This window comes from Podarcis cretensis (genome assembly GCF_951804945.1).
Source record: "Podarcis cretensis genome assembly, chromosome: 10".
NCBI lineage: Eukaryota > Metazoa > Chordata > Lepidosauria > Squamata > Lacertidae > Podarcis > Podarcis cretensis.
The window spans coordinates 14207593-14226703 of NC_137179.1; the positions used below are offsets into that span (position 1 = coordinate 14207593).

At 46.0% G+C, this 19111-nt stretch overlaps 1 protein-coding gene across 5 annotated transcripts in view; it reads left to right on the plus strand.

Moving 5' to 3' along the window:
* Positions 1 to 14607, plus strand: part of SLCO1A2 (solute carrier organic anion transporter family member 1A2) — a 39215-nt gene extending 24608 nt beyond the window's left edge. For all 5 annotated transcript variants that reach the window (XM_079992505.1, XM_079992504.1, XM_079992503.1 and 2 more), the window contains 9 exons: positions 836 to 934; positions 3774 to 4007; positions 5091 to 5255; positions 5489 to 5684; positions 7863 to 8028; positions 9088 to 9257; positions 10291 to 10355; positions 11993 to 12110; positions 14281 to 14607. In XM_079992505.1, coding sequence (XP_079848631.1) covers positions 836 to 934; positions 3774 to 4007; positions 5091 to 5255; positions 5489 to 5684; positions 7863 to 8028; positions 9088 to 9257; positions 10291 to 10355; positions 11993 to 12110; positions 14281 to 14494 — 1427 coding nt within the window. In that variant the 3' untranslated portion in view covers positions 14495 to 14607. The remainder of the gene's footprint in view (positions 1 to 835; positions 935 to 3773; positions 4008 to 5090; positions 5256 to 5488; positions 5685 to 7862; positions 8029 to 9087; positions 9258 to 10290; positions 10356 to 11992; positions 12111 to 14280) is intronic.
* Positions 14608 to 19111: the final 4504 nt, after the last annotated feature.

Consider the following 19111-nt stretch of genomic DNA (forward strand, 5'->3'; position numbering starts at 1 on the left):
AATGTTGGAGCCATAGATGGTGCTTTCCAGCAGATAGTGTATACCACAGATTTCAGTGTGTTGCTTCCATCTCCCAATAGCCAGCCAGCATTCTGTGCACGTTGAGCTGTTCTGGTTCCAGACTGAAATATACTCGGAATCAAGAGTGGATTTCATGCTCTTTATTCAGCTCATAGTGGTGAGGAGGAATGGAAGTTCGCCCAGAATGTCTGCTTTATATACATTATTTACACAATGGGCCCCACGTGATTGGCTAATTCCGGCATTCACCTGTAGGCCAATCAGGTTGCGGATTCACTTCCACCTGGAGCTGGATTGGGTGGCTCCTGTGGACCAATCAGACTGCTGCATTCTGGATCCTATTGTTCTAGGACCAATCAGACTGCTGCATTCTGAATCCTATTGTTCTAGGACCAATCAGACTGCTGCATTCTGAATCCTATTGTTCTAGACAATCCTATTGTTCAGACTGCTGCATTTTGGATCCTATTCAACTCAGTACATAACACAGACAAACTTTTGGGTTCCCCCCTTAAGATTGCTTTTGCACTTCTAACCTTTGGGTTCCTCCAAGCCTGCAGTTGCCTCCATTTTGTGCTTTTGCTTTGTTTTTTGACTATGTAAGGATAATGAGTTCACTTTTAATACAGATGATGATGGTGCATGGAGGTCTATTTTATGTTTCAGTGCTGGTGAGATCCTGCATTGATATTCTAAAAACCAGTCCTTCAGAGGTTGAGGACAGGAAGCCAAACAAATGTTGGACAAGAAGCTGCGTGAAATATGACAATAACTTTTTTTTTTTATATTCTTCTGCCTCTCCCTCTGCTGCTAGGCTGCCTGCAGATAGCAACCGTCTTGGGCCCTCTGTTTGGTCTACTGATAGGCTCCTATTGTGCCAAGCTGTATGTGGATGTTGGTTTTGTAGACCCAGGTAATGCACTGGAAATGGTCAAAACCCATAAGGGCTACTCCTGTTTCACGCTTCTTAGGGGTGGGATACGTGGACAGCATTCAGTTCAGGAGGGACAAATCTGTCAATTTCAGATTCTCATTTTTAGGAAGTTCGATTCACCCCATTCTACACACAGTTGCAAATTTTTTATTTTTTATTTTTTAAAGTTGCCTGAAAATTTGTGGACATTTATCCAAAGATATTCATTGCTGATGCAATTTTGCCTGGAGTATGCATTTTTTATAAAAGTTTTTATTTATACTTTTCAAATTTCATTTTACAATCATTTTAACATTTCAAAGTTTGACTTCCTTCCCCCTCTTTCTGCGGTTCCTTAAATTTATTTTTTAAATATTTTCTGCATATCCAAATTCATTTAATTTGCTCATTTAATTATCTACTTTAAATATATACTCTTACGAAACTGCAGGTTATTACAATAATCCTGCCAATGTTTTTATCTGTTTGCAATTTATCTGTAAAGATTCAATAAACCATGTCCATTCTTTTATAAAAAGTTTTTTATCTTGATTTCTTATTCTTCCGGTAAGTTTTGCCATTTCTGCATATTACATAAATTTTTGTATCTATTATTCCTTTGCTGGGATTTTAGCTTCTTTCCTTTTTTTGGTGAGTAGCATTCTTGCTGCTGTAGTAGCATACATAAATTTCTATACAATTTAGGTTCCGTATTTTTCGCCCCATAGGGCGCACAGTCCCATAGGACGCACCTAGTTTTTTTTGGGGGGGGGGTGGAATAAAGGAAAAAAATATATTCCCCCCCCCGGCACGGAGATGGCGCAGGGGAAGCCTGAGCTTCCCCCGACCCCCGACCCCAGAACAGCCTGCTATCCGCAAGCCTAGGGAGCCGCGCTGGTCTCCCCAGGCTTGCAGAGAGCTGTGCGAAGCCTGGGAGTGCAGGCAGCTCTGCGCAACCCTTGGGAGCCCTGCGCGAGGTTGCGCCGGTCTCCCAAGGGTTGCGCAGAGCTTCCTGAAGCCTGGAGAGCGAGAGGGGTCGGTGCGCACTGACCTCTCTCGCTCTCCAGGCTTCAGCAAAAGCCTGCATTTGCCCCATAGGACGTGCGCACACATTTCCCCTTCATTTTTGGAGGGGAAAAAGTGCGTCCTATAGGGCGAAAAATACGGTAGTTCTGTCCCTGTAATTCCCAAAAGAAAAGCTGCTGCTGCTGCTGCTGCTTCTTCTTCCTCTTCTTCTTCTTCTTCTTCTTCTTCTTCTTCTTCTTCTTCTTCTTCTTCTTCTTTTACAAAGGTTATTTTGAACATCCTTTTCAATTCATTATATATAACGGAGTATGCATTTTTGCAAGAAAAAACAACGTACATGCTTTTCGATTGGCAAATTGCAAGGCAAAATATGGGAAAGGACGGATTTTGAAGGCGATCTGTATTTTGGTTTGCACATTGGTTTGGGGAGTGTGAATGTCCCCCTCATCCTTACATCCTTCCCCATTCTGTTTTGCTCCAAGCACTAGCCAGCAGAACCCAGTTTCTTGAATCTGGTTTCCAGATGTCCCAGGTCAAAGGGTTCAGCTGTAGGTACTTCATGCATGTATTTCAATTTTTAAAATATATGCAATTGTTCTAACCATATGCAATGGTTCTTCGTTTTTTCACATATGGAACAGCTTAACTGGTTTTATAGATGCAATAGTATTATTTCTGCTTTTATTATATTGCGAAACCACTTTGAGATGCTTCATCCAGACCTGTGTGTCCGGGACAGTGACTAACTTCTACTGTTTGAAACTAGTAGTATCTGCTCAAGTTTACCACTCATGCCTTAAGAAAAATCATAGACCTGTAGAGTTGGAAGTAATCTCAAGGATCATCTAGTCCAGTGTTCCCCAACCTTGGGCCTCCAGCTGTTTTTGGACTACAACTCCCATCATCCCTCGCTAGCAAGACCAGTGGTCAAGGATGATGGGAATTGTAGTCCAAAAACAGCTGGAGGCCCAAGGTTGGGGAACACTGATCTAGTCCATGGGTAGGCAAACTAAGGCCTGGAGGCCAGATCCGGCCCAATTGCCTTCTAAATCTGGCCCACGGACTGTCCGGGAATCAGCGTGTTTTTACATGAGTAGAATATGTCCTTTTATTTAAAGTGCATCTCTGGGTTATTTGTGGGACACAGGAATTCGTTGATTATTTTTCTTCAAAATATAGTCTGGCTTGCCACAAGGTCTGAGGGACAGTGGACCGGCCCCCTGCTGAAAAAGTTTGCTGACCCCTGATCTAGTCCAATCCCTGCAATGCAGGAATCTCAGCTAAAGCATCCATGACAGTTGGCACTATGGGTTAAACCACAGAGCCTAGGACTTGCCGATCAGAAGGTCGGCGGTTCGAATCCCCGCGACGGGGTGAGCTCCCGTTGCTCGGTCCCTGCTCCTGCCAAGCTAGCAGTTCTAAAGCACGTCAAAGTGCAAGTAGATAAATAGGTACCGCTCCGGGGGGAAGGTAAACGCCATTTCCGTGCGCTGCTCTGGTTCGCCAGAAGCGGCTTTGTCATGCTGGCCATATGACCCGGAAGCTGTACGCCGGCTCCCTTGTCCAATAAAATGAGATGAGCGCCGCAACCCCAGAGTCGGCCACGACTGGACCTAATGGTCAGGGGTCCCTTTACCTTTAACAAGTGTTTATAAAGGCATCCTTTTATTTCTTTCCAGAAAAGCCGTGTTCACATTCGAAAGTAACCCTGCTTATTGCAATCAAACAAGCAAGAAGAGGAGAATCTACCACTGAGAATGATGCCTACCTTGGTGCTACTAATACAGTCCTCTCCGTTAATCTCTCTCTCCAGAGGATGTGACTTTGAGCCTCCTTGATGCTCGCTGGGTCGGGGCCTGGTGGCTGGGGGTCTTGATTTGTGCCGCCGTGAGCTTCATCGTCGCCATCCCTTTCTGCTTCCTGCCCAAGTCCCTTCCGAAGGAAGGAGAGGAAAACAGTGCCGAGTTAAACACAAAGGGCAACAAAACTTTGCTACCAGCAGAAAATGCAGCTCATGCCAGCACAACAATTCGAGAAATTGCTAAAGGTGAACAGATTTTTTAAAAAACCCTTTCCCCGCCAATGTTTTGTAATACAGTCATACCTCAGGTTAAATGTGCTTCAGCTTGAACATTTTCAGGTTACGCTCCGCAGTGACCTGGAAGTAACGGAGTGCGTTACTTCCGGGTTTCGCCGCTTGCACATGTGCATGCGCTCAAAATGACATCACACGCATGCGTGGAAGCAGCAAATCGTGACCCGTGCATGCGCAGACATGCGGACGCAGGTTGCGTTCGCTTCAGGATGTGAACAGGGCTCCGGAATGGATCCTGTTCACATCCAGCGGTACCACTGTACTGTCGTACCTCCCCTTATGTATCCCTCTAGATACATAAATTTCGGGATGCAAACGCGGCAAACCCAGAAGTATTTTTCCGGATTTCGCTGTTCATGCATACGCAGAAGCGCTAAACTGTGCTGCCTGCATGCGCAAAAGCAGTCCTCTGGTTGCAAATTCCTCAGGATGCAGCCATACCTCCAAAACGGATCCCGTTCGCAACTGGAGGTACCACTGTATAGTTTTATTATATATGTTTTTTTAAAAATGTTTTTAATAACACACCATAATTAAAATGCACAATAAAACAATCCCATTATAACAGTAATATATAAATGTCCATAATTAAGATTGCCCATAGAAAAATTCCACCAGCATCTTTTGTAAACAGCTTTGACAGAGCTAGCATCTGGGTACGTGCATATACAAACCTAAAATGTATTTCAAAGAGCCCAGTCCTCCATTGTGGGTAAAATAATTGTCACAGGGCCTTCTCTGTTTGCCGTTGCCAAGGTTGGTGCTGACAGTGGCTCATGGGAGGAGGGGTCTTTCCGGTGGTGGCTCCCTGCTTATGAAATTCTCTCCCCAGGCAAGCACAGCTGGCCCCATCACTGTCCGCCTTTAGACACCGGACGAAAACATTCAAATGTCTCTTGTTATTCCTTAATTTGTAAGTTTCTTTGAGACGCTTCAGTGTAAATAGCAGTGAAACAATGTTACTACTAGTAGTAGTAGTACCAATAATAATAATAATGCAGCTGAGACTAACTGTTCTGGTTCTTTCGTTTCTAGATTTCATCCCCTACCTGAAAAGTCTGGCTTACAATCCAGTTTACATGCTTTTTCTTTTGATCACTGTGATCCAGTTCAGCGCTTGGATTGGGATGATTACATTTATGCCAAAATATATGGAACAGCAGTATGGGATATCTGCGGCAGATGCCATCTTTTTCATAGGTAAAATGTGTGTGTGTGTGTGTGTGTGTGTGTGTGTGTGTGTGTGTGTGTGAATGAAGGGCTGATTATGAACTTTATTTATTTAATATTACACTTATACCCTCCTTGATGAGTCCTACAACCATGAGCACACATAAATAGGAGGGGGCACACCTTGAAGGTAGGTTTGTTGTCCTTAAAACACTCGTGGACAAGGCCATATCTCAACCTGCTGTTTTGTGTTTTCTCTCTAGGTGTTTACAATTTACCAATTATATGTGCTGGTTATTTCTTTGGTGGCCTCATGATGAAGAAATTCAAGATAAGCACCTATAAAGCTGCCCACATTGGTTTTTGGAGTTCTATAGTGGAGTATCTCATCTACTTCTCTGCTTTTTTCATGGTCTGCAAGAATGCTAAGGTTGCTGGCTTAACCATGTCCTACGAAGGGTATGTTCTTGCTTTTACCTAAGCCTGATTTCACCCTATTGGGTGGTGCTGGTTAGATTGCATAAAGACAGGAATTTTGGCAGAACCTTGCATCCATCCCTGAGGAAATTAATTTTGTTAGTTTGGGCCCAGAACTCTAATCGGTTAAGATCATCTTGGATCCTGATTCTGTCTTCTGTGACATTAGCTACCTCTCTCAATTTGGTATCATCTGCAAATTTGGTGGACACCCTCTCAATTCCTTCATCCAAGTCATTTATAAAGAGTTTGAACAACTATGGGGCAAGGACAGAACTCTGTGGTATGCCACTTGTCAAATAATAATAATAATAATAATTTATTTATACCCCACCTCTCTGGGTTGTTCCCAACAGAATATTAAAAACACGATAAAACATCAAACATTAAAAACTTCCCTAAACAGGGCTGCCTTCAGATGTCTTCTAAAAGTCAGATAGCTGTTTATTTCCTTCACATCTGATGGGAGGGTGTTCCACAGGATGGGCGCCACCACTGAGAAGGCCCTCTGCCTGGTTCCCTGTAACCTCACTTCTCACAATGAGGGACCTGCCAGAGGCTCTCAGAGCTGGGCCTCAGTGTCCAGGCTGAATGATGGAGGTGGAGATGCTCCTTCAGGTATACTGGGCCAAAGCCGTTACCTCATTCAATCCACATTTCGCCAGCTTCCTTGCAAGAATATCATGGGGGACTTGGTCAAAAGCCTTGCTGAAATCAAGATACACTATGTCCACAGCATCCCCCTGATCCACCAAGCCTGTAACTCCATCAAAAAAAGAAATGATTCAGATTCAGGCATCTCTCCCAGCCCTACTTGGAGATGACAGGGATAAAAAACATAAGAAAGTAAGAATAGCCTGTTAGATCAGCTTCTAGGCCAGCATCTGTTCTCACAGTGGCCAACCAGATCGCTGTACGAAGCCTGCAAATAGGATTTGAGCGCAATAGCACACTCCCCTCTTGTGGCTTCCAGCAACTGGTATCTAGAAATGTTGCTGCCTCTGACTGTGGAGGCAATAAGCATAACTATCATTGCCAGTAGCCATCGATAGCCGTCTCCTCCATGAATTCATCTAATACTCTTTTAAAGGCATCTAGGTTGGTGGGAGAGTTTAACTACCGTATTTTTCACTCCATAAGGTACACCTGACCATAAGGCACACCTGCTTTTTTTTGGGGGGGGGGGGAATTCAAGAAAAAAAATATTATTTAACGGGAGCGCTGAGCAGAGCCTGTATGCATCCCAAGCTCTGCTCAGTGCTCCCTTTCATGAGTTGAGTGTGTGTGGCGCTTGCAGGCTTTTCCCCGAGGAGGGAGAAGGGCAGCCCGTCAGTGATGGGCTGCTCTTCTCCCTCCTTGGGGAAAAGCCTCCAAGAGCCACACACACACTCGGCGCAGCTCTTAAAAGGGAGCGCGGCTCTTGGGGGCTTTTGCGGGAGCTGGGGGAAGTGAGAGAGCCTCGCTCTGTCCCTTCCCCCACCTCCCGCAAAAGCCAGGGATAGCTGTGCGAAGCCTCCCCAGGGCAGGCTCCCCGCTGCCCTGCGGAGGCTTCCTGGGCTACCTCAGAGCTGCTCAGGAGCTTTTTGGGGCTGGCGGGGGAAGTCCGAGTTCCCCCCCCCCCCAGCCCCAGGGACCACACATTTGCTCCATGAGACACACAGACATTTCCCCTTAGATTTTAAGAGGAAAAAAGTGCGTCTTATGGAGTGAAAAATACGGTATGTGCTATGTGTGAAAGAGCACTTTCTTTTATCTGTCCTGAAACTTCCAACATTTGACCTCATCGGATGTTACCAAATTCTAGGGTTACGAGAGAGGGAGAAAAAAACTCTCTCTATCCACCTTTTCCCATGCTATGCATCATTCTATCTGCATAAACTTCGTCCAAAGAATCCTGGCAACTGTAGTCTGTGAAAAGGTGCTGGGAACTGCAACTCTGTAGGGGTAAACTCCATTTCCCAGGATTCTTTGGGGTGGCGGCGGGGAAACCACATGCTTTAAATGTATGGTGTGTATGCAACTTCAGACAATCTACAAATAAACTCCTTTTCTGCTGGACGGCCGCAGAGCTCTCCATCTCGAAGAGGGGGCTCTGGGTTTGTTTATTCATTTTTCTAATTGTTCGCAGGCTCTTTGCACACCTTTCTGGGTATTTTTCAGGCTCGAACAAGTCTCCTACATGGAAACAAACTTGTACGCGGACTGCAACCGGCATTGTGGCTGCTCCACTAAGGTGTGGGACCCTGTTTGCGGAGAAAACGGCATAGCGTATATTTCAGCATGTCTTGCAGGATGCGACATCTCAAACGGAACTGGGAAAAATATGGTAAGGCAGGTGTTCCAGGCAGCACAAAACTGTCCCCCATCTTTCTCTCTCTTTCTGATACCACCTTCTCGACATCTCCATTTGCACCCACTTTCCCCCCAATGGGCTGTTTGGGCAGGGAAGATAACAATAACAATAACAATAACAATAACAATAACAATAACAATAACAATAACAATAACAATAACAATAACAATAACAATAACAATAACAATAACAATAACTTATTATTTTTAGCCCACCCATCTGGCTGGGTTTCCCCAGCCACCCTGGGTGGCTTTCAGCAAAATATTAAAATACAATAATTCATCAAATATTAAAAAGCTTCCCTAAACAGGGCTGCCTTCAGATGTCAACTAAAAGTCAGATAGTTGTTCATTTCTTCGACATCTGGTGGGAGGGCATTCCACAGGGTAGGCGCTGCTACCAAGAAGGCCCTCTGCCTGGTTCCCTGGAAACTCATGTCTCGCAGTGAGGGAACTACCAGAAGGCCCTTGGCGCTGGACCTCAGTGTCCGGGTTGAACGGTGAGGGTGGAGATGCTCCTTCAGGTATATTGGACTGAAGCTGTTTAGGGCTTTAAAGGTCAGTGCCAACACTTTGAATTGTGCCCAGAAACATACTGGGAGCCAATGTAGGTCTTTCAGGACTGGTGTTATGTGGTCTTGGTGGCCGCCCACAGTCACCAGTCTAGCTGCTACATTCTAGATTAGTTGTAGTTTCCGGATCACCTTCTAAAGTAGCCCCACGTAGAGCACATTGCAGTAGTCCAAGCAGGAGATAACCAGAGCACGCACCACTCTGGCGAGACAGTCTGTGGGCAGGTAGGGTCTCAGCCTGTGTACCAGATGGAGCTGGTAGACAGCTGTCCTGGACACAGATTTGACCTGTGTCTCCATGGACAGCTGTGAGTCCAAAATGACTCCCAGGCTGTGCACCTGGTCCTTCAGGGGCACAGTTGCCCTATTCAATAGATCACTTACAGAGGTCAAGCATGCTACCAAAAGGCCACAGGCTGCCCACCCTCTTCCTTAACTGATTTCGTCTTATGTTTTGGCAGGTATTTAGAAACTGCTCCTGCATTTCAGCCTTCGGAAATGACACGGCGGTCCTGGGCCAGTGCAACAGAGAGAACTGTGGCACAATGCTGCAGTACTTCTTGATTTTATCCTTAGTCTGTTGTCTAATTTATTCCTTCGGAGCCATGCCGGGTTACATGGTCCTCATAAGGTACTAACTGAAGGGAGGTGGGAATAGCAGGATATATAGGTCTTGGGAGTCAGAGGAGTCCCATTTGCGATGTTGTTGACTCAGAACGGCACATTTGTCTCCTCCCCAGAGTGTCGAAGTTTATATTTCATAGCAGATTTGGTCAGCTTAGTAAAACGATCTTTCTGCCCGCCTTCAGTTTTGGCGAATAATGCTCTGTGCAAAAGACGAGGATTTTCTGTGTGACAATGAGGAGCAAAAGCTGAAGTCCAGGTTGAAGTACCTTTTCTGTGGGAAACGGCCACACAGATGCTCTGAAGTGTGGTCACGTTATTAATACACGTGCCCTTTGGAGCGTGGGATCACACTGAGCAGAAACAGCTCCCAAGCTCTCCCCATATAAACCGTCCCAAACTTTCCATTCATCTTCTGAGGCCTTTCTTTGTGTGCCTCCTCCATGAGAGGTCTGAAGGTGGCAACACGAGAACAGGGCCTTTTCTGTAGTGGCTTCTGAAGTGGGATGCTCTCCCCAGGGAGGTCCACCTGGCGCCTTCACTGTATATTTTTAGGAGCCAGATGAAAATGTTCCTCAGGCCTTTGGCTGATTTATATCCTACAGCCTTTTGAATGTGTCTGTGAGATGGGGAGGTTATTGTTTTGCTGTTTTGTTTTACTTATTTTCAGGATTTTATTATGTGAACCATCCTGTGATCATATGGCAAATAAACTAAAAATTAAAACAAAAGCAGTTGTGCAGGGGTAGGAAACTAGATTCAGTTGGGGGGGGGGCTGCATCCAGATGCTGCCAACCCTCCCTGAGGCCACTTTGAAATATAGTTCTCATATGATTGTAATTTCATATGATGCCATAGGACTGCAGCATCAGTTTGCAGCTGGAAAGGAAGAATCTTTCAGCTGCAAAATGTGTCCCTTGCTCACATACGATTAACGGAGCGTAAGAGTTAATTGTTTAACGCTGCAGTTGAACAGCAATGTGATGGATAGTGCTTTTTTCTCATTTATTGGCTTCATGGAAAATTCTCTTCTTCTCCAGGTCTCTAAAACCTGAGGAGAAGTCATTTGGTGTGGGTCTCCACTCCCTGGCAGAAAGAGTTTTTGGTAAGGTGCTGGTTACTTTAAATTTCACTTCAAAAAGATGAGCAGGCACATCCAAAACATACATTTACAGCATTATTACATCACTTTAAACAACCATAGCGTCCCCAAAAGAATTCTGGAAGCTGTAGTTTGTTAAGGGTACTGAGAGTTGTTAGGAGACCCCTGTTCTCCACACAGAACTACAATTCCCAGAGTGTTTGAACAGTCAATTTCTCTTCCCAGGGAACTCTGGGAATTGTACCTCTGAGAGGCAAATATGGGCTTCCTAACAATTTTCAGCAGTCTTAGCAAACTACAGCTCTCAGGATAGATGGATTTTAGGATATGGTAAGCTGACAAATGGATCACTTCATAAACCTAAACAGCATCTTAAAAAGCAGAGACATCACCTTGCCAACAAAGGTCCGTATAGTTAAAGCTATGGTTTTCCCAGTAGTGATGTATGGAATTGAGAGCTGGACCATAAAGAAGGCTGATCGCCGAAGAATGGATGCTTTTGAATTCTGGTGCTGGAGGAGACTCTTGAGAGTCCCATGGACTGCAAGAAGATCAAACCTATCCATTCTTAAGGAAATCAGCCCTGAGTGCTCACTGGAAGGACAGATCGAGAAGCTGAGGCTCCAAGACTTTGGCCACCTCATGAGAAGAGAAGACTCCCTGGAAAAGGCCCTGATGTTGGGAAAGATGGAGGGCACAAGGAGAAGGGGACAACAGAGGACGAGATGGTTGGACAGTGTTCTCGAAGCTACCAACATGAGTTTGACCAAAGTGCGGGAGGCAGTGGTAGACAGAAATGCCTGGCGTGCTCTGGACCACGAAGAGTCAGAAACGACTAAACAACAACAACAACAACAACAAAGCTGACAAATTATGCAGAGGTTACATTCCAGGGACCACGCCTAAAGCCAAAATTGCATCTAGTCAAAACACACTGGGTGCAATAGCAGGTGGAACGGCCAACCCCCCCCCCCCCGGATGCCCATCCCCTTTCTGCCCCTTTTGAATTTCTTTCTTTCTTTCTTTCTTTCTTTCTTTCTTTCTTTCTTTCTTTCTTTCTTTCTTTCTTTCTTTCTTTCTTTTTTGTTAAGCTCATAAAGCTGAATGCACACAAGTTTAATGTGCTTCAATTGCTGTCTTACTGTATATGGTTCTATTTACACATATATACAGTCTAGGCATAGGATGGAGGGGCTCACAGCATAAACATTTCAACGAATCTTGCCATAGCTTTACGGCCAGCACAGAGCAAGACGTGTCTCTGTGTCCCCAGCTTACAGCATCAGCCAAAACTCACACACACATGCAGCCCTGCTTGGCCTGTTGTTCTCCATACTAGCATGGCATGGCAGTCAGCCAGGTGAAGTGGGAGCAGCACCACTTCTTTGTTTCCATGGCAACAGGGCAACCTCTTTGGACATGTAAATGCCAGTACTCAGCTGGCCAACTTGGGCCTTTGTTTTTCAAAGAAACTTGTCTGACCAGTTCAATGGCCTCTTCTGCTAGATTGTAAACCTCCTTGGTGCAGAATCACAGGCCTGGGTGTGACCCCCCAAAAAACCCACCCCCATTGTAACAGCGTACTGTTTACAAAAGCCCCCCAAATGACCCTTCTTGTCTTCATGTCGTATTCCATGTAGCTGGAATCCCATCACCTATTTATTTTGGAGCGATGATTGACACTACCTGTTTGAAATGGGGAACCAAGAGCTGCGGTGGTGAAGGAGCCTGCCGGATGTATGATTCTGACACATACAGGTATCGCTGGCAGATCCCTATCTCTCTTGCTTTGTGCTATCTCTAGAATATTGTAGAGCAGCTGGGAGGGCAGCCTACACAGTAGCCTCTAGGTCAGGCTTCCTCAACCTCGGCCCTCCAGATGTTTTTGGCCTACAACTCCCAGCATCCCTACCTAGCAGGACCAGTGGTCAGGGATGATGGGAACTATAGTCTCAAAACATCTGGAGGGCCGAGGTTGAGGAAGCCTGCTCTAGGTGTTGCTGCACTTACATCTCCCATCACCCCAACCTGTGGCCATGCTGGCTGGAATTGCCTCCAACAACATCTGGAGGGACACAGCTGCAAATGGATGCAGCTGATGCCTCTGGGTTCAGTCCCGTTTATTCTGCAGCATCACATATCAGGCTGAGTGAATGAATGAATGGAGGGGTGGGAAGCCTGTGGCCCTGCCCAGATTTTGATGGGCTGCAACACCCAAATCCTTGACCATTCTAGGTCTAATGGGAGCTGTACGGGCACTGCATTGACTAGGTCTACTCCAAAGCCTTGGAAGATACCTAGTCATTCTTTGGTATGGTGCCTTTTGGGGATATAAAGGAATCTGGAGTTCAGAACAAGCAGGGAGAGGAGAGGTCTTTGAGCCTTTTCCTGCCCACTTCCTTTCTGCCACACCATACCACCTAAACAGCCTTGCCCACTTCACTTTTCAGGCTTCCAAAAGCCCCTCTATAGCTGTAAAATGCTAGAATGGCAAGGATTTGGAATATGAGCCCCCAAGGTTTTCTTCCAATATGTTTCCCACTCATTCTGGGTGCCACATAGGGGATTTTCCCCCTTTAGCTCTAGACTGGAAGCGTGTTTCAGATTAACCTCTTTTTGTATTAAAAGCACATCTGAAGAGTGTGCAGGCAGCCCTGCCTCCTGTCATTTTCCCTATCAACACCACTGACCTCTCACAACTGTATTTGGCAACTGTGAGAAGGCATACTACGTTCATTCCGATGTACACACATAGTGCTCTTCCCAGGGGACCAATGATTTTCTTATGATGATTGCTAAATGCATGGCTGTGGGTGGGCGTGGTCAATGGGAACCACAGAAATGGAGGTGTGGCTAGTACACACAATCCTGCAGCACCCTCATATATGCTTTGGTTGTGGGAGGGGGTTTGTCTGGAATTTCCCAGTGAGAGTGCTTCCGCAAGAGAGTTGTAACAAATCAACAAGTTCTCTGGTGGCACCAGTGGCATGGAATGATGTCCCTTTCTGAAATAAGAAAGGCTCCATCAGCATTGGCATTCCACCGGCTCATGAAGATACATCTGTTTAGATAAGCATTCCCATGATCTCTTGACTTGAATCTCCTGTTGCTGCTTTAAGTGCTTCAGTTGTTCAGCTGGTGAGTTGCTGCTGCTTCCTGGGAAGGGTGAGACAGCAGGGAGAGTGGTGTGGTGGATACGCCCCAACAAAAGCTCCCGATTGGCTCAGAAGGTGTGTTTGCACTGCACTAACCTCACTGCTCCCTTGCCCTTCTTTCTCCTTCGCCCAGTAAGCAGCAGCAAATCACCTGCCAGGTGGTCAGTTGAGCATCCCCACCCCTGCTTCTGCCTCTTATAATGGGCTTCTCCTTGTCATTGGCTATCTTTCCAAGTGGAAATGGCTTTGAAGCTGCCACAGCCACTAAGTGGTGTATGTATCTTCTTCTTTGGCGATCACTCGTAGCCGAGTAAGATTGTCTTCCATGAACATGGTTTTAACAATGAGTTCGTAAGTGGCTGTGGAGGCCAATTCTGGACCCACACGTCCTTCCACAGTGGGGACATTGGTTCCCGGGCAGGAGTTGATCACGGTGTGGATTTGCCAAGCGTGCCTTCCTCTTAGCATGTTTCTCCCTTGCGTTCTGGGTTCGAGTGTCTTCAAAGTCCATGACACCTTTGGTAAAGGTGTATGTATAACGAATACATAACACACAGTTTCACACAAACACTGGCACACGCATAGAAGTGTGTATTTGTGTTCAGCGTAACCCGCAAACAAGCCTTAGGTTACCAAGAAGGCCAATGAAACTAAGCTCCATCAGTGCATGGAGGCGACTTGATTCTCCTTGGGAGAACTTCTGGAGCATGGGAACTTCTGGATACGGTGCTCTATGGCTGCTCTTTACTGATGGTGTCCAAATTGCATTCCAGGCAGCTGTACCTGGGTGTGCCCTCAGCCCTCCGCGCCGTGTCCTACATCCCGTGTGTGCTTGTGCTCCTCATTTTAAGGAAACAGAACAAGACCTTGGTGCAGGAGGACAAAGAATTGGAAGCCAGAGAAGAGGAAAATGGGTCAGTAGAACAGAAGGATATACCTGCAGCCCAGAACAGCATACATTTACATCAAGAGACAAAAGACTTGTAAAAAGCAGACTTTAAAGAGGACTGGTGGCTTTATGGTTGTACGTCAAATGTAGGTCATTATCACTTTTCCAAGTCACCTCTAGAGATCTTTCCAGAATACATATATTACATACAGCAGAGTATTGGGTGACTAGTGTGGCTCATTCTTCATGACTAAAGTTGTAAGTACTGTGTGTTCTATACTATCATAGCTGAGCCTCTGGGTTTGTGCTTTTTTTTCCTTTTTGGTGTGCACATGTTTCTGTAATAATTGTTTCCACATATCATTTCAAGATTTCTACAAAATAACAGAAAGGAGAGAAGGGGCCATGGCAGCTTTCGCTCGCTCCAGTTTTTCACTTAGGCTGGATCTAGAACCATCCAAAAAAACATTTCAGGAAAACACGTTGTAAACCTCATTGGCGAAAGACGGAACTCTACAGCGCCATTTGGTGTCACAGTGTTATAACACGTTTAAAGCGCTTTTTCTTGACTAATGTAGCTGAGTCCTTAATACATTTGTTGCTCTGTCCGCACTGTACATTTTAAGCAGTATGATACCGGTTTAACACAATCATGGCTTCCTCCAAAGAATCCTGGGAACTGTGCTTTGTTTAGTTTTTAAAAATAATTTTTACTAAGTTTTCAAATTTTACATTTCAAAATAGGCATCTTTCATTATACCCATGCATTCAATGACTTCCCTCTCTCCCCTTCCAAGATTCTATTGATTTGCTTACATATTTTTATATATCTGTCTTAATTCAATTCTCCCCTCTTGCATCCTTTTTAAATAGGTTATACTGTCGAATTTACCTTAGTGCTGCCAGCGTTTTCAGAAACTGTGCTTTGTTAAGGGTGCTGAGAGTTATGAGGAGACCCCCGTGACTCTGCAAAGAGGATTTACTTGTTAAACTGCTCTGGGAATTGTAGCTCTGTGAGGGGAAGAAGGGTCCCCAATAACTGTGTCATGGCACCCTTAACAAACTACAGTTCCCGGGATTCTTAGCTCCCGACTAAGGTCTGTCTAAAGTGCAATGTCTGCAATGTCTGTCTGAAGTGGTATAACAGTGCTTTAATGTATAGTGTAGATGGGACATTCATTCATGATGGATCTCAAGAAGACATACAGAGCATTCCCAGGTGGTGGAGACCCAGACCTGCTTGGCCTCAGGCAGGTTGCTGGCAACTGGCACAGTGCAGAGGCAGAAGATGCTTAATGGAGCTTGGCTTTCAGCAAAGCTGATGGAATGAGCCCTGCTTTCAATCTCAGACCCTCCAAATGTCCCTATTTTCCAGGGACATCCCTGATTTAGTGAAGCCGTCCTGGTTTCTTATTTGATCCTGGATTGTCCCACTGTCCCTTAGGGTGTCCCTATTTTCACTGCAGAAATATCGGAGGGTATGGCGTTATCTAACCCTAAGACCCCTGGGTATAGGGCGGTATATAAATTCAATAAATAACAACAACAACAACCCCCGAGCTGTCTGAAAGCAGTCCTGTACAGTGAAGGTTTTTATAAATCTTTTATTATGGTTTTATATATGTTGGAACCTGCCCAGAGCGGCTGGGGCAACCCAATCAGATGTCTGGGGTATAAATAGTAAAGTTATCATTATGGAATGGGACGTCCCTATTTTCATTGGAGAAATGTTGGAGGGTATGCCATCTTTCCTACTGAGGCAGCCTGATGGAATGGTTGCATCCAGGTGAGAGGAAGCCTGATGGAGCTAGCCTGTCACACCAGAGCTGATGGAGGACGTGGGTAGCTCTGTGGTCTAAAATACTGAGCCACTTGGGCTTGCCGATCAGAAGGTGCGCGGTTCGAATCCCCACGACGGAGTGAGCTCTCATTGCTCCGTCCCAGCTCCTGCCAACCTGGCAGTTCAAAAGCATGCCAGTTCAAGTAGATAAATAGGTACTGCTGCGATGGGAAGGTAAATGGTGTTTCCGTGCGCTCTGGCTTCTCTCACGGTGTCCCGTTGCACCAGAAGCCGTTTAGTCATGCTGGCCACATGACCCGGAAAGCTGTCTGCAGACAAACACCGGCTCCCTCAGCCTGAAAGCGAGATGAGCGCCGCAATCCCATAGTTGCCTTTGACTGGACTTAACCGTCCAGAGGTCCTTTACCTTACCTTTTACCTGATGGAGTAAGCTTGGCTTCCCAGCTCTCCAAATAATGCCAGGTGCTGGTACCAGGCCTGCTTCAACACGACAACAAGCATAGCGCAGTGTCCTCACTCAAGAAATGCCAGGGGGAGCCGTCTGCCTCTAAGCAAGAGTTAAGAACCTCTTCTGCATTTCTCTCAAGTTCCTCTCCTTGCGCCAAGGTAACCCGGGAAACTGAAAGGATACTCTGCGTTCAAGTCCCACAGCAGGGAGAAAACAAGAAGCCTTTGTTAGTTAATCAGTGGATTTGAATATCATCCTGGGTTCCGTCTCTCTCTCTCTCTCAAGTTGCCAAGTGTTTCCAGACTTACTTAAGTTGCATTTTTCATATCTTAATGGCAGGAAGGAAATTCATTGACCTCTCCACCCCCCACCCCCGGATCCTACAGAACGAGACTCTTAACCTAAGGGTTGTGGGTTCGAGTCCTAGAGATTCGAGGCAAGAGATTCCTGCATTGCTAGGAGTTGGGCTAGATTATCCTCGTGGTCCTTTCCAGCACTATGATTCTATGATTCTGTCCTATGCATCTGATCATTTTGGGAAGACAAGTGGGAGCTGCAACGCAGTGTTGCAGCACATCCCCACTTGCTTGGTGGAGTGTTCTTGTTCAGGGCTTCGGCTGTTCTGGTGTAGCAGCCTTGCCATGCTATTCAAGTCACTTCAGAAGTTGGGAAAGGACAAATGATGCCTTTTCTTTCCCCCCCCTCTCACCCCCCTCCTCTCAGGGACTTCCCCTGCTCTGCTATATCCTGTAGGTATCCTGATTAGAATAACAGACTTGATTAGAGACCTGCAAGTTAAACTGACAGCTCAGGTCTCTCACACGCATCTGTTCTTCACAGGAACATTTCCAAAGCGGGCAAGCACAAAGGACATGGAACAGCACCACCTTGTGGTAGACCGTAGGGATGGACAAGTCTGTCAGTTTCAGCTTCTCATTTTTCCTATTTTAAGAGCATTTCACTGCGTTTCCACATCAGTTTTCATTTTTTTTAAAGCCCTCACACAAAAAAATAAATTGCAGAATTTTAGTGTGCATTTTGTCTAATGCATACATTTTTAACAAGCAGTTCCCACTGATATTCTGCTGTTTTTTGTTTGGTTTTTGCTTGGCTATCATGCATTTCTAGCTACATTCTCCTCTAATTTACACATTTTTCCATGCCCCCCCCCCCGTTGGAGAACTGCATCACAAAATGCAGGGAAATGTGAATTTCAAAGGGCAGCTGTGATTTGGTTCACATTTTGTTTCTGTAAGTGCACTAAAATGCAAACCGAACCAAATTCCTCCCCCACACCTAGTTAGCGCTCTTGCTTAGACAAAGACTCTCCTCCCTGAAAGAGAGGGGAGTGGTTGTGGGCGGGAGCCCGAGCACCGCCCAGCAGGGGGCATTTGCCCCCTGCCTCCAGCTCACCTGGCTGGCGCTCACGCCCCCCCTGTGGCCATCCAACCAGGTGCCACGGAGGGGGCGTGTTCAGCAGCCTTTTGCTGCATCGCCAGCCTTTCCCTGGCCTCATTCCTCGTCGTCCCGTTGCGAGTCACCCACCCTCCACTCCCTTTTAGTTAGGGCCTAGGTCATTGGCCTTGCTATGGACCTTAGGTTGATCGCCCTGGTTGTCCGGGGGGCCTGGTAGGAGTTTTTCCATTTGGCATTAGGCTTTTTGGTTTTTTCGCCTACCTCGTAGCAATCGTCACAACTTTTGTGGTATTGGTGGGTAGGTTAGGCATTGGAATAATGTGTTGTGGTGTGTCGAAGTGCTAGGTGTGGCCATCGCCTATGCCTTCAATGTTTAGGGGTATTCCGTTAAAGGAATCTGGCGGTCGTGTATTCCGTCCGAAGCCTGCTTGGCGGGAGGCCATGGCACGACCCTCGGTGACAGCAGGAGGTGAGCCTATAGTTGGATCAGCATCAACAGGCTCCACCTACTGGTGAATAAACCCACTTGTTTCGATCCAATGCCTAAGCCAATACCTTTTCATTGCTGTAATCAATAAAGTTGTGGCCTTTTCTAGCCCATTAACGTGTCCTTGTGTCTTCATTTCACTTCGCGGGGTCGGGTCCTCGAACCACAAAATATATTAGCCATTGCCATACATTATATATAGCCATTACAATACCATAGCAGTGGAAGGCTGCGAGATGCCCAAACCTGATAATTTTATAGCCATACAGTGGGGCTCCTAACAAAATTCTGGCAAGTGGGGAAGGGAAAATTGTATCCCTTTTCTTTCATTCATTCCTCTTGAAACATTAGGCTATGCAATGCAGGGAATCATAGAATCATAGAATCATAGAGTTGGAAGAGACCACAAGGGCCATCGAGTCCAACCCCCTGCTAAGCAGGAAACACTATCAGAGCACTCCTGACATATGGTTGTCAAGCCTCTGCTTAAAGACCTCCAAAGAAGGAGACTCCACCACACTCCTTGGCAGCAAATTCCACTGTCGAATAGCTCTTACTGTCAG